At 46.2% G+C, this 15,190-nt stretch overlaps 6 protein-coding genes across 6 annotated transcripts; 5 read left to right on the plus strand and 1 right to left on the minus strand.

The window, feature by feature from the left end:
- Positions 1–1,723: 1,723 nt before the first annotated feature.
- Positions 1,724–1,969, plus strand: T069G_03415 (uncharacterized protein; the record flags this gene model as incomplete). Its single annotated transcript, XM_056170625.1, has 1 exon — positions 1,724–1,969. One exon carries the CDS (start codon positions 1,724–1,726, stop codon positions 1,967–1,969), a length of 246 nt encoding a protein of 81 aa, XP_056031517.1.
- A 1,267-nt stretch (positions 1,970–3,236) lies between these two features.
- Positions 3,237–4,773, plus strand: T069G_03416 (major facilitator superfamily domain-containing protein; the record flags this gene model as incomplete). The annotated part of the gene is made up of 4 exons (XM_056170626.1): positions 3,237–3,486; positions 3,538–3,644; positions 3,699–3,873; positions 3,938–4,773. 4 exons carry the CDS (start codon positions 3,237–3,239, stop codon positions 4,771–4,773), a joined length of 1,368 nt encoding a protein of 455 aa, XP_056031518.1.
- Positions 4,774–5,643: 870 nt separating this feature from the next.
- T069G_03417 (NAD dependent epimerase/dehydratase family domain-containing protein) lies at positions 5,644–6,752 on the plus strand (the record flags this gene model as incomplete). The annotated part of the gene is made up of 3 exons (XM_056170627.1): positions 5,644–5,803; positions 5,855–6,370; positions 6,439–6,752. The coding sequence occupies 3 exons, from the start codon at positions 5,644–5,646 to the stop codon at positions 6,750–6,752; spliced, it is 990 nt and encodes a 329-aa protein (XP_056031519.1).
- A 2,368-nt stretch (positions 6,753–9,120) lies between these two features.
- Positions 9,121–9,519, plus strand: T069G_03418 (uncharacterized protein; the record flags this gene model as incomplete). Its single annotated transcript, XM_056170628.1, has 1 exon — positions 9,121–9,519. One exon carries the CDS (start codon positions 9,121–9,123, stop codon positions 9,517–9,519), a length of 399 nt encoding a protein of 132 aa, XP_056031520.1.
- A 967-nt stretch (positions 9,520–10,486) lies between these two features.
- T069G_03419 (carboxylesterase family domain-containing protein) lies at positions 10,487–12,396 on the plus strand (the record flags this gene model as incomplete). Its single annotated transcript, XM_056170629.1, has 5 exons — positions 10,487–10,892; positions 10,948–11,189; positions 11,235–11,361; positions 11,415–12,052; positions 12,106–12,396. The coding sequence occupies 5 exons, from the start codon at positions 10,487–10,489 to the stop codon at positions 12,394–12,396; spliced, it is 1,704 nt and encodes a 567-aa protein (XP_056031521.1).
- A 557-nt stretch (positions 12,397–12,953) lies between these two features.
- T069G_03420 (carboxylesterase family domain-containing protein) lies at positions 12,954–14,761 on the minus strand (the record flags this gene model as incomplete). Its single annotated transcript, XM_056170630.1, has 3 exons — positions 12,954–13,067; positions 13,115–13,899; positions 13,969–14,761. 3 exons carry the CDS (start codon positions 14,759–14,761, stop codon positions 12,954–12,956), a joined length of 1,692 nt encoding a protein of 563 aa, XP_056031522.1.
- Positions 14,762–15,190: the final 429 nt, after the last annotated feature.

Below are 15,190 nucleotides of genomic sequence, written 5' to 3' on the forward strand. Positions count from 1 at the left end.
CATACGCTTGATCTTTAAGAGATGTGAACACGGGGCATGAGGTTGCTCAGTTACCAGAACGGGCCGAGTCGTGGTTTTACTGCCGTGCCGAGAAGTGGATTGAAAGTACATGGTACGGAGTTTGAATTCATTAGTAAGCCTAAGTGCTGCTGATAACGTTTATGCTGCGCGATGCCAACTCATTCTCCTCCGATCGATCCAAGCAAACTTATTAGGGAGAGCAAGCAATTGGAGGACAGAATACCCGAGACCGGGAAGATTTCGAACACTCACGAGTTGAGCCATACGCCTACAAAAGGAGTAGCTGCTATGTCTATATTTCTCTAGTAACTGCTACTGCATCTATATTTCTCCAGTAACTGCTACTATATTGACATTTTTCTAGTAACTGCTTCTATGTTTATATACCTAGGTAGGCCTTTGTATATATTAAAACTCGCGAGAAGTGCAAGCCGGCCATCAAATCAGAAAGTAAACAAAAAGTGAGAAGCATATGCACAAAAGTGGGGACAATGTGAAACGCCGTGATATCAGATTACTGCCCTTTTCCTTTTCCTCTTTTCCTCTTCTTTTTTTCTTTCGTCTTCAGTCATCATCATCACCGTCTTCGTCGTTTTGATCTATCCATTTGATAGATCATAGCTGCCCGCCCCGTTTGTTTCTTCGTTGTCAATCTCGACAACGTCAAGTCTTTGTGTCCCCATCGCCGTCGCCCTCATTCTTCATAGCTCTCGCTTTTCGGAGGGGAGTTCATGTTCATTCTCGCCGCCGCCGTCATCATTTCTCTGTTGCTGGTAATCTGTTGTTTTCGCTCTTCGGAGGAAAACTCATATTCACCCAGTCCCCCTTCTCTCCTCTTCTCATCTCGCCTACTTCTTTTGTATTTTCGCTCTCCGGAGGAAAATTCGTTTTAAAAAGGCTCCATATATCAACCCTCTCGACACTTTCGACGAACCACCTCGCCATGTCTCAATCAAAGACTGCCGAATCGGGCGCCACCCCCAAACCACACTACGGGAAGCCTTGCGTGATTTTGATCGACAATGTGTTTTTCGGAGGCAAAGGTTTGGGTCTCAAGACCGACGTTGCCACCATCATCCAGTGCCACAGGGAAAAGGACAAGTCATCCTAGATGGGTTTCTCTATCCAAATCCCCCTTGGGCCCAAGGTCGAGGACGATGGATTTGGCATATGCCATGGACGTAAGCTTTCTCTACCCAAATGTTGACAGTGATAGTGGTCAACGGCGACTAACTTTGTACGTTCACACTTGACCACAAGACTGGACGAGCACGCATCATTCCCACTGAAACCTACTCGATTGATGTCCAACTGCCGACCAACTCTGTCGTCACTCACGACGAATTAGATAAGGCCATGCTGAAAAGGCTCCCAGACTCGACAAAGACCATGTGCCGGATCGATGTCTATCCTCAAGATATCTCAGAGGTAGTCGTCAAGGGATATGAGATGCCCTTTGCCAATAAATGACATCAATGCGACGCATTCATCAACGGCAACGGGACCCTCGAGGACCGCTTTACTTTGTTGAACATCCTCCAGCAAGAAAGGTTTTCGTTCATTGTCGCTTCTCCCTCTTATGCCGCAATGAAGAACTTGTTTCAGCCACTGCCGCCGCCGCTTCGACAAGGCTGCGCCCAACCAGGATTGGAGCATCGACTCTAAGTGGACGCTCAATCTAACCCCTTCTTTCTGGCTCCTGATGGTCCTTCACTCCCCCGCTGTCCGTGAGATCCACGAGGATGACCCCAAGGCCATTCACGAAATGCAACAGCAAATGGACATCCGCAGAGATTGCGAGCGTCTCCGCGCCGTCGCCACAGGAAAAATCAGCTGGCAAGAGTATGAAAGCGGCCAAATGGTCCAAGAGAAGGCCATCGAGGGAATGTTTGGGCATCTTCTTTGGAGTGCAGATATCCTCTGTGCAGCGCCAGCAATGTCCATGTAGGAGCCCTATAGCATTTGTAAGATGACGAGGGCCAGAGGCATCGCGATGGATGAGGCGGGCAGCATTAGCCTCCCTGACTTATACCGTGTCTGGGGCAGCACAATGCTCCCTTGCCTCTTGGGCGGCGACGACAAGACGACAAGCAGCTCCCTCCGACGCTTATGACGATTGATGATAAAGATATCGAGGGCATCTATATCAACCGTCTGGTCTAGGACGCCAAACTGTCGGTGCTAGACTTCTTCAGGGCGTCTGGTTGGCCTATCTGCCGCCTCCAATAGCTACTACTATATTTACATTAATCTAGTAGCTACTACTATATTTATATTTATCTAGTAGCCACTACTATAGTTATATATTTTAAATACTTTCTACTGTAAATGTATTTGTCTAGTATCTAGTATTTCTATCTGATACGGGATACTAAATAGCGACTCGAACTTGAGGTGCCAGCTGGTAGGGGAACGACTATAAAAGCACCACTTGATGACCTGAAGCTGATTGGGTGCTTATATCGCTGAATGTATGCACTTATTCATTTTGCAGTCTCGCTTCTTCTGACTATCGCCCGCCAGGTAGCTACAAGTGCAGACGCTAGAGGAGGAGGCCAATTGATGTCCTCACAGATATCACCACCGCGCTGGACAGACATACGCATGGCGAGGAGGACGATGGTACTAGATAGTAGAACAACCACCCAGGGCTCTAACCACTTATTTTACATAGATGGAAATGCATGAGGTTGTTCAGTTGCCGGAACGGGCCGAGCTGTGCTTTTATTGCCGTGCCGAAAGTACGGAGTATGAATCCATTAGTAAGCCCAAGTGCTGGACACAGGCTTCTATACCCGAGCCCGAGTTTTACTCCCGCTCCCGTTTCAATTGCCCGGCCGTGTCAGAGTGGAGTCGAGTCGTGGTCTCGGTAGACATCTTAAACCAGCGCTCAATAGAGAGACCATGTAAACAGATTACGATCAATACTCATCAATTCAAGTAATTCGTCCGGAGATAACAAACTCACCAAAGATGCCGGGCATTTTGGCTACTAGATCCTTTATTCATTGGTGTTTCGGACGAGTTGGGGTTTAACTCCTGATGTAAACCAAAGCTACATGGCCACCTTTCTATGGCGTATAAGTACTTATTAGTATGTGGCATTCTATGTATTTCCGTTCAATATATACTGCATTCATCCATCCTAGAGGACTATACTTGTCTACATTTGTTGTCAACAATTGCGTATACAAGCACAAGAGTCTACTGAGAAAATGTCGGATCAAGACCAACCTGCTGTAGTCGAGAGATCTCCGGCCATAGGCAACAGGATGACTGACAAGGACCAAATCAGCAACTCCGACAGCAAATCCGGCGTCCCATCTATCTTACAAGATCAGGAGACTGCAGATACTAAGCAGCCAAAGCCACGCGAGGGTGACGCCCCAGATGGCGGAACTGCTGCTTGGCTCGTCGTGCTTGGTGCTTGGTGCGTTTCGTTCTGTAGCTTTGGATGGCTGAATAGTAAGAATATGCCTCGTTTCATAGGGAGCCATTTTTGCTGACGATAGATAGGCATTGGAGTCTTCCAAGAGTACTACCAGACCGATTTGCTCAGTCACTATTCTCCCAGCACCATCTCATGGATTCCATCGCTTCTCATCGCCATCGTGATGGGCTTGGTGAACTCTAATGCCCCAACGGTCGGAGACACTCAAGATGCTAATTCCATCTAGGGACCTTTTGTCGGCACTCTATACGACCATTTTGGCCCACGATGGCTGCTCCTGATAGGCAGCATCATGCATATTTTCGGTGTAATGATGGCGAGTCTTGGTACCGAGTACTATCAGATACTTCTTGCCCAAGGAGTCTGCTCTGCCATCGGCATTTCGAGTATCTTCCAACCAGGTATGAACAACTCTGCATGTATAGTGTTTGTACACATTCTAATACTAATACTCACGGGATTTAGCCGTCACTGCTACACTCGGCTGGTTTAATCACAGGCGTGGCGCTGCCATTGGCATCCTCTTTACTGGCTCAAGTATTGGAGGCATCATCTTCCCTATAATGATATCACACCTGATTCGTCAACTTGGCTTCGGATGGGCTATGCGTATCTCTGCATTCCTCATGCTTTTCCTCTTGATATTGGCGAATCTGACCGTGCGTGCTCACGTTCCGCCACATCCACACAAGATCACTAGGGCTGAGCTCCTCAAGCCTCTAACTGAAGTTGACTTCCTTTTACTCATTGCAGGCTTCTTCTGCTTCAGCTATGGCTTCTTCGCTATTATTACTTATCTTCCCGTCCAGGCTCTCAACGCTGGCATGAATGCTAATCTGGTCCAATATCTGCTGCCTATACTTAATGCTGGGTCATTATTTGGGCGTCTTTCCGCCGGAGTTGTAGGCGACAAAATCGGCCGCTTCAACATCTTCATTGTCGTTTGCTTCCTATCCGGTATCTGGGTCTTGGCGCTTTGGTTGCCCGACTCAAGCGACCCGGCGCTCATTGCATTCGCCGTCCTATTCGGGTTTTTCTCCGGCGCTTATGTGTCACTCATTACACCCATGGTCGCACAGATCGCGCCACTACGGGAACTTGGGTTCCGCTCAGGCATTGTTCAATTTTCCATTGCGATTGGTGGCTTGACAACGAATCCAATTAACGGCGCAATACTAGATGGCTCAGGCGGCTGGGTTGGTCTCAAGGTCTTCTCTGGGGTATTTTGTATAGCAGGAACAGCCTTTGTGCTTGCGGCTAGAATTAGGCGCATTGGCTGGAAAGTGTCTATTCGCTTTTAAGTCTGTTGCATTCTCCATATAGACATTTTCTATACAGAAGTATAGATCACCGAGCCAAGTTTCTTTTCGACCTTTACAATTTTAAAGGAATCATTTATGTATTTATGATATTTAATGCTGAAAATCTCCGCTCCTAAAAATGTTGAATGCACAAGGTATATGCCTATCTGGTTGCTGTCGTAGGTATCGTCCACCCAATTCACTATGACAGTCTCGCGACATGATGTCGGCGTCATAAGCCGTCTAGTATCTAGAATCGTAAATAAGAGGACACAATCAGTAAGTTGCAAAAAAAATATTCTGCAGCGACAGCTTTCAGAGAGGCTACGTTCCCGAGATATTTCGCATTTAGCTAGAGACTGAAAATTGGCGCCATACCGAGCACAGAGAACAGTCTCCAGATTGCTTGCTGCATTTATTCTTCTGCTCCTGGTAGAATCGGCTGGAATGGAGAGCAAGAGTGATTATAAATATCCCATTACCAAATTTCCGTAAGAAATGCGGATTGTTAATAGACCAAGAGCCGAGATGGCACATTGATAAACGGTCGGGCGGAGCGCCATCGGAGGCAGGGTGAAGCGCAACCCGCCTTGTTGTATTGCAAATTGCGGCCTTGGGGATAAATATACGCACTAAAAAGATTGAATGTATTAGCCTCTATGGAAATATTGTCAAGGCTATTCGAAGAGGAAACTGCATGTCTCGGCATTACTGCCTCTCTCCACCGGAAGAGGATATTGGCTGACAGTGAAGACTCTCGATAAGTTCGGCATGTTCAACCTCTGCCATGACTATAAATATATGTATCAGCTTCTTCAGGGAGGTAGTACAATGCATTAGAAATTACCAAACAACTTACTCCTTGTAATCATGGCGGATCCGATAACCAGTTTTCCCCCGGGATCCTGGGTCTTAGTCACTGGTGTGACGGGCTTCGTTGCATCCCACATAGCAAAAGCCTTTCTCGACCGCGGATTCAAAGTTCGGGGGACAGCCCGAAACTTAGATAGGGCATCATGGCTCACAAAGGGCATCTTTGAAGACTTTGCCGCCCGTGGTGATTTCGAACTATCTTAAGTAGCCGATCTCGCGGACGACCACGCTTTTGATGAGGCGATTAAGGGGGTATCTGCCATCATTCATGTGGCTAGCATCCTCACCTTTGATCCAGATCCAAACAAGGTTATACCCAAGACAGTGGCTGGCGCTACTTCGATTCTCAAGGCCGCAACTCGAGAGCAATCGGTCAAGGCGTTTGTTTATACGAGTTCTATTGGAGCCGTTACAATGCCTAGACCTGGGAATGATACCCAAGTTACATGGGATACCTACAACGATTTTGCTACCCAAGCCGCCTGGGCGCCACCTCCTTATGAGCCTTCTCGCGGCATGCTTACATACATGGCGAGTAAGGCAGCTGCTGAGAAAGCAGTATGGCAGTTCGCAGAGGAAAGAAAGCCACACTTTACTGTCAATTCGGTACCTCCATCTGCTATAATGGGAGAGGCACTCAATAAAGTCCACAACGAGGGTACTGGAGCCTGGATCAGGAATCTTTACGACGGAGACACATCATTTTGGGGTCCCCATGGCGCTAGTAAGTTTGCTCTTAACCGCAATTGCTAAATGAGCTTGATCTCAGCTAACGACGGTACGTCTATATAGATGATGGGGTGGATGTAAAGGACGTAGCCGTGCTGCATGTTGCTGCCGCCTTGGATCCTGAGGTTAACAATGCCCGCCTTCAAGCTTGGGGTCACAAGTGCAACGGTAATGATGTTCTAGCGATCATGCGCAAGCACTATCCAGAGCACAAATTTGTGGATGACATGGATAACCAGACCGTTCTCACCTTTTCAGCTGACTTTAGTGAGCCTCTAGCTCTTCTGAAGAAATGGGCTAACCAGGATGGATGGAAGCCGCTGGAACAGACTGTGGTGGAGAACGTGGACAGCATTCTAAAATTGAACAATGATTAACTGGGCTATAGCAAGGGGAGCAGGCTTTAATATACTTAGAAGGTGTTTATAGCATTTAGAATCTCCCATTTACCTCAGCAGCCAATATTTTCACTTTGCGTATTGGATGAGTGCAAAGAGAATCTCAACTAGTTAAGGAACGTATGAAGCTAGGCTTCTTTCTCTTCTATATTCAAGGTCGTCCAGAGAGTTACGCTGAGCTTTGTAAAGGGAGATGTGTATTATACAGGCTCGTCAGAGGAATTACCAAGGCTTGTCAACTAGGCTAGAGTCGTTCAAATACACTTGGCATGCATCTTCATTGTACTGAATTAAATTCCAAATCAACATATATAATCTTTCAATAACTCAGCGGGGATTTTGGAACTAACCATAATTTATGGGCAGCAGATACAGTAAGTTACATACTATTACAAGTTTGGAAGCTAGGATGCAAACCCGTCTAAGAGGAGTTATCTCCCCCTCATTACATAAAGATCCATCTTATCACGCCCGCGACTGTGGGAATTAATGACTGCTGGTACTGCTACTGCTGATATCATCGAAGCTTTGGGAGATATATTGTACTGTAACTTTAGTAAGGCTCCATTTATCGCTTGCGAAAGTAACCTAAACTCCGCAAGCTAGTATGGACAGGCTTATACCCTTGATAGAGGATATAAGGAACGGGCTTTATAATTTTCGTGAGGACATAATGCTCTTAAGTGGAACTTCACCTGATGTGCGGACATAATAACCTTAAGTGGAACTTAATTGTTGGGCGGACATGAGAGTGATAAGCTTACTCCGCTAGCGGAATGCGAAAGGGGGGGGGGGGGACCCTAGAGGTTGGTGTGTTATTCATGTTCAGTTTTGGGATTGGACTTGGAATTAAGTTAAAAAGGAAATGTTGACGCTTGATTGGTTACATTAATCATATTGGTATAGGTGAGCATACCAGGCATCGTAGTCCCACATTTCATTATACACTACTCCCCGTTAAATCAGCAATTTGCCAGTGCTCGTCCAAAGGCCGCCAAAAGGCGGATTTTCCGCTTCATTGTCCTGGCTACCGCTATGAGTTATATTGGCAGAGTCATCCTTACAACCTTGCCAAGAAAATGATAACTCTCACCACAGTTTTGGAAACTAAAGAGGATTGGTAACTATTCTAATTTGAACTGGGGTGCCTCCTTTATTTTGACATGATTATGGGCAGATATCGTTGCATAGGTAACTTGGTATAACTCGAGGTGCTGAGTTTTTAGTTTGAGGTCTGTCACAATAAAGGATACGATTGACTTGTCAAACTGAAAGCACGAGCTGCATAGGTCGTAATTACTGATCAGCCAATATAAATATTCAGCCTACTATTTCGTCTAATCACATGGAGAGACTGCTAAGTATACCTAGTTAGAGAGTTTTTTCGGATCTGTATGTAGTTCAATAAAACAAGGTGAACCCCAGCCATAAGTCCATCAGTCGTTACGGTGAATTCATAGCTATCAGGCAACATCTGAAATAATTTAATTTATTTATATTCACAAGGTCCCATCTCCGTGGAATGAGACAGGCAAGTAAATGTAAGCCTGGCTATAAGAAGGCGGAGAGTAAGCACCCTTCTCTTGGCGTAAGAACTACATGTCGTATGCATATATTTAAGCCCGTGATTGCGATGGGCCGCAAGCTTGTCTATTAGCTCTGTAACAAACAACCATTTGGAGCCATTTTTTTGCTTGACAGAATTACAACTTACAAGGATAATATGACCGTGTAACAAAGTTCTACTGTGCAATTCTTGAAGAGCATTTTGACACTAGTTGTGTGAAACTAGGGTATAATTAATGGTTACTTGATGATGATCAATTGCTTCTGCTTAACCGACTTTAGCTAGTATTTTTTGCGTATGCATAGTACTTATGAAGATTTAAGCAGACGTTAGCAAGTGATATAACTATCTCTACTGGCCCCAGACTTGTAAGCATAAATTTACCCAATGTCAAATAAGCAGTACGTAAGTCTACAACTCCGAAAGACAGGGACAAGGAGGCCAAAGCGGGCGCCAAGTTGCCAAGTTAACAAAAGTTCTCAGCTTAGAATAATTCCAAGATATGTTATCAAAGTAACAAAGCAGGTCGAGTTCGTGTGGGTGCCTTCAGAGTCTATAAAGCCTATGGTAACCTCGTGGGAATGTCAGCTAAGTCTTCTCTCTATGGACTTGGTTCTCACTGCAATCAAGCGAGCTATATCAAAATTTAACATTTAACTCATCATATCCCATCAAGTTTGTATTATTCCAAATACCCCTACTTCTGCTACACCGCACTTCAGCGTCACGCTGACACATCGTTATTAACTAACGTACAGCAGACCAAATCATCCCACCACTATGTATATGTCAACTATTCTCCTCTCGCTCATCAGCGTCTCAGCCTTGGCCTCCGCCGCAAACACCAGATGCGCCAATGGTGAGATTGCTATTGGAACCCGAACCAACTGCATCATTGTCGGTCAGGGTTGGGAGTGCTCTGCATCGACAGGAGTCATCCTCTCAAATAACTGCGGTACAATTGACGCATCGGAAAACTCAGACTACTGCAATGGCGGCTGGCATGGATGGACTGTCTCTTGTTCAAGCGACGGCCATACTCCTTCACTACAGCTTGGGCCTGGCGGGCAGCTCTGGGGAGACTGTTACCAACAGGTCTCCACCTGCAGTGCTGGGCCTACTCAGACAACCTCGGCCGGTTATTGCTGCAAGTTCATCGGAACCGTTCCCTCCAAGTAGTAGGGGCTTATCGCCGCCCAGAGCCTCGCACTAAGGAGTAAGGCAAACAGTGATACCGCTGACTGGTCTTGCGGGCTGCGAGCTTGGTGTTTCACTTGGAAGCATTATGTCTAGGTTCTTGAAATTTCGAGACTTGGAGGCCGCAGGTTTGAAAAGGGATAGCTACAGAGCATGATAGCTTTGGCTGTGGCTAAGGACAATTTGTTATCTTGCCTTAATTTCGCTGTTCTCAGGCGCTATAGTACTTTATTATTAGTTTATCTAAAGTTTCATTCTTTCTTACTGACTAAACAAAGATCCATACTCCTAATTACAGTTTGCATCCATTTAATTGTCTTTTAGTAAGATACATTATGCTATACTATACTATGTCTGATATAGTGTCCTTTGACGGCTCTGTATTTATATATAATCTCTGCTGTCGGCGATAAGCCGAAATCAGACAAAGTAATGTTACTGGATAACTCACTAGTCATATTTGTCATTTTCATTTGCACGGAAATAATAACTTCTAGGCTAAATGAAAAGGTTTGATGAATTATTTCCATCATGCGGCCCTCTTAGCTAACATGAGCGTTGGCTGAAGGGGTCGCATAAGCGAGACACCTGAATCATCCACGACACTCACAAGACTCACACAAGCCCAATTCGTAAAATAGGCGAATTGTAATTTGACTAGACACCGGTTCTATTACTTAGTTGAAATAGTTCTCCCCATGAATAATTAGTAGACCAGCTTACCGGAACATCGGCAAGTGAGGCTACGGGGAGATGCGGGGAAATAGACTATCGTGGGAAAGCTGTTCCGCTGCGGAGATCAACACACTGAGTGCTGTCGGTATGATGGCTTCAGAAAAGATCGTGTAAGTCAAAGTGTTAGTATAAAATGTCTCGGTAGACTCTATAGACTCTTGAATATTAGGCTTTGCCAAGTAATGATTGCCCGTTTCTGGTAATAGCTGACGCTATGTTGTTCAAGGCCTTCTCCCTCGTCGGTCTCATAGGGCATGCTCTCACTGTCTTTGCTGTGTCCTCACCAACAGTTCATACCATCAATGGAACATATTCAGGATTGAGCATTCCATCTTTTAAACAAGAAGCATTTTACGGCATTCCATATGCTCAAGCACCTGTCGGGGATCTCCGTCTCCGAAGATCTCTGCCCTACAACCAATCTTGGTCTGGCGTACGGAATGCAACAGTCCGATCTGATTCGTGTCCAGGATATAACGGATTTCCACTCACACTTGTTGGTGGTAGTCTTATCGACGGACTTACTCTAGGAGAAGACTGCTTGACCATTGATATTGTCCGACCAGCCAACGTCAACCCTTTCGACAAATTACCCGTTTTTGTCTGGTTCTATGGTGGAGGTATAACATCTATGTTTCCAACTTCTAAATATGTAGCCAAACTAATTCCGTGCAGGTTTTATTGCTGGGGGGTCTGCTGACCCCAAGTACAATCTGTCATATATCGTCCAGAACTCGGTGGAGATGAACAAACCCATCATGGGTGCCATCATTAACTACCGAACAATGTGCTTTGGCTTCTTGGCATCTAAAGAAGTTTTAGATGCTAACGTTGGCAATATTGGGCTCTTCGATCAGAGACGAGGCCTTAAATGGATCCAAGAAAACATCAAGGGCTTTGGTGGTGATCCTGAAAAGGTAAATACTCTTTACAACAGGTGAACATTTATTGACTTGTGATAGGTCACAATCGCGGGAGAAAGTGCGGGTGGTTCAAGCACAGGCTATCACCTAATTGGCTTCAAGGGCAATAATGACGGGCTTTTCCGTGGCGCCATTATGGAGAGCGCAAGTTTGCTAGGAGCTCCAAGTAAGCATGAAACTTCTTTAGATAGACCAAAGAAGGTCCAACTAATCCTATAGTTAATACCCCCGAACAATTGAAGCGAAGCTATCAAGGCATGTACGACAACATTACAGAAACTGTGGGCTGCAGTACCTCGAACGACAGCCTAGATTGCCTAAGAACTGTTCCATATGACGCTTTATATAACGCGTGTATTGGGTTCCGCCAGACGCCAATCATGGATGGCGAGTTCATCTCACAATTACCGTCACAGTCTATCCAAAAAGGAGAAATCGCCGATGTTTCCATCATCATGGGTACTAATACTGATGAAGGAACTGCTATCTTCTTAGGGCCTCGTGCAAATCCTTTGAATACCGATGAGGATGTATTCAAATACGTTCAGGCTCTTGGAAGTGGACTTGACAATAAAACCATAGAGACAGTGATGAAGCTATATCCAGATGACCCTACCTGGGGTTGCCCATTTGGAACAGGGCCTGAACGGTTCGCAGACCAGGGATTCCAGTACAAGCGTGGCGCTGCTATTTCTGGCGACTATTTTATGCACGCTGGGCGAAGATTTTACGCAAACTCGCACAGCACTCGAAGCCACAAACCCATATATACTTATAGGTTTGACCAAGCACCTTGGGATATGAGGGAGCCCTCTATCATGATTGTCCCTCCGGTCTATGTGACACACTTCTCCGAGGTACTTACCAAATATTGCGATTTCTGCATCTCATCACTAATCATCCATCACAGATTGTGTATGTGTTTGACAACCCCAATAACAACAGTAACTTCATTGGCCCTTACCCAAGCTATGCGAGGCTGCAGTCCTTCATGTCACGATCCTGGGCTTCATTTGTTCATGATCTCAATCCTAATAACCATGGACTCCAAGATCCGGATCTCCCAAAATGGCCAGAGTACGATCCGAAGCAGCCTCAAAACATTGTATTCCGTGAAGGAGGGAGTTTTCTTGAGAACGACGATTACCGGAAACCACAGTTGGCGTTTTGGGGCACTATCTGGCCAGAACTTCAGACCTGAAGGAGGGTTATTTCACTGGAAACAGATGTTGAGCCGATTTTTACTTACTATACACAATGTGTATGGGAATATATATATAAATATATCTATCAATCAATATGTTCAGAAAAACGTACCAAAATAACCCGACCGGATGTCTCTACCGTATTTACCAGGGTCCTCGGTTCGAAGCAACTAGTGATATTTAGAAGAAGATGATAAACGCTTAAACGCCAGCTACTCCGCATAGACGGCAACTTAATCGGATTCCTCCAATTATGACATCATTACCACTAAGATTGCTATTATGGATGATACCGCTGACAAAAGAAATAACCGGTGGGCATTGCTCTGTGACCGCCGTTCCATATTACTACCTCTTTTAATAGTGACATGGCACATAACTACGTGTTGCAAAGGATTATCCAATTAAGACGGATTTGCTGTGTTACATCAAAAAGTAATATTTCGTGAAAACCATTAGCAGACATTGAAACATGATTGCGCATAGCTATGAATAGCTCTCTTCATTTTCCTGACAAATCTAGAGCTATTTGGTTGAGATGAAATTGGAAACCCTACGAGTGCCTACCAGGGTATACGGCTACGTCATCAGCTCTGACCAAAGTTTGCTCCAGTACGCCAGCTGTGGTTTTCGGTAATCGTCTTTCTCCACCCAGCTGGCACCAGCTCTGAAAACAATATTCTGCGGATTAGAAGTGTCGTATTTAGGCCATACTGGCTTTCCTTGAAGACCGTGGTTGTTTGGGTTCTGATCATGGATGAATGATACCCAAGATCGAGACACGAAGCTCGCTAGCTCTGAGATAATTGGATACGGCCCAATCCAGTTGACATTTTTATCCGGATTATCAAAAACGTGAACAATTTCAGTGTAATGCGTGACATATACTGGTGCAGTCGTTGTAACATCGACTTCTTGCATGTCCCACGGCGCCTGGTCGAAGCGGTACGTATAGATCGGGTGCTTTGAGCGCTGGCTATGATCGACGGCGTAGGCACGGCGACCAGCGTGGATATTTACATCACCAGAAATGGCAGCGCCACGCTTGAACTGGAAGCCTTGGTCTGCGAATCTCTCGGGTCCAGTGCCAAAGGGGCAGCCCTGGATGGGGTCATCAGGATAGAGACGTAGGATGTTGGCGACAACTGTCTCATTAAGACCGCCACCAAGGTGTGCGACAAGGGACGAAATGTCACTGTCGTTGTTCAGGGTTCCACGGGGCGTAAAAAATTCAGCCGTGCCCTCGTCTGTGTTAGACCCCATGATGAGAGCGACATCGGCGATCTCGCCCTTTGCTATCGAGACGGATGGAGGCTGAGATATGAATTTGCCGTCTATATAGGGTTTGAACTGGAAGCCATTCACAGCACTGAAGAGCTTCGCGTAAGGAACGGTGCGGAGACAGGCTAGGGAGTCCGCGGCCGTGTTACAGCCGACTGTTGTGGTGATATTATCATACCATCCTTGGTAAGTAACATTCAACGTCTCAACAGTATTCACTATTATGAGCAGTTAGCAAAACATCAATGCCTGCCGCATTGGCTTAAACCATCAAAGACAGCACTTACTCGAAGCACCGAGCAAGCTCGAACTCTCCAGAATGGCACTTCTGAATAGGCCGTTATTCTTCCCCTTGAACGCCACCAACTGGTATCCAGCTGAGGAGCCTCCTGCGCTCTCACCAGCAATTGTGACCTTGCTGGGGTCACCGCCGAACGCGCGAATATTCTGAGACACCCATTCCATCGCCAGCCGCTGGTCAAAGAGAGCAATATTACCAACCCCGGCCGCAGCGACCTCTTTGGAGGCCAACAAGCCAAACGCTGATGTGCGATAGTTGGGAACGACAGCTATTATTGGCTTCTTCATATCCATTGAGTTGCGCACCATGAAGGACGTGTTGTAGCGCGGGTCAGCAGATCCCCCGGCTTTGAAGCCACCACCATATATCCAGAAGAAAACGGGGAGGTTGTCTCCAGGTTTAACATTGGCGGGTCTCACAATGTCAAGAGTCAGACAATCCTCGCCCATGGTTAACCCGTCGGCGAAGCCTTGGGCGAAGGGTTTGTCGAACCCAGGGCACGAATCAGACCGCACAGTAGCATTACGAGAGCCTTTCCATGACTGGTTGTACGGCAAAGGATACCGGAGTCTCAAGTCTCCCAGCGGAGGCGTCGCAAAGGGGATGCCATAAAAGGCTTCCTGATTGAAAGTTTCGAGATTGAGGCCAGTATAAGTCCCGTTGACGGTATGAGCTGAGGGTGCGTTGTGATGAGGGACAGCTGAAGCACTGGCAGGAGACAAGCTGCCCAACCAAAAGAGGGCCAAAGAGCACAAGGTTATTGATTGATGGCAGAACATCTTATCTTGTTACAATTGCTTTATCGAAGCATCATATCACTGGCCTTGAAGTTTCACTTGTAGAATGTCATGCAACCCATTGAGAACACCGTGATTCTTTTATAGCCACGATGTTTGCTTTACAGAGGCCTCTCCTTTTCTTCTCGGGGAGCTATACGGCTGCACACTATTCACACTATTCACACTATTCACTACAATAGCCTATGTAAGTGCTATTAGTTTAGAATCTAGCATGATGGAGCCGCCAACAAAACTCTCCCCGGACTCCCCCGGATTCCCCTCAGAGAGGCGTCCTCTCAGAGCGTTTACCCCCCGCCTGTCAGCTCGAATTCATGAACAGACTGATACTCTCCCCGGATTCTCCCCCGGGAGGCGTCCCGATCTCTCCACATTTCCACCCCACACTTACTAGCTAGATCGAAGAGCCGG

This window comes from Trichoderma breve, chromosome 2 (genome assembly GCF_028502605.1).
Source record: "Trichoderma breve strain T069 chromosome 2, whole genome shotgun sequence".
NCBI classification, from domain to species: Eukaryota; Fungi; Ascomycota; class Sordariomycetes; order Hypocreales; family Hypocreaceae; genus Trichoderma; species Trichoderma breve.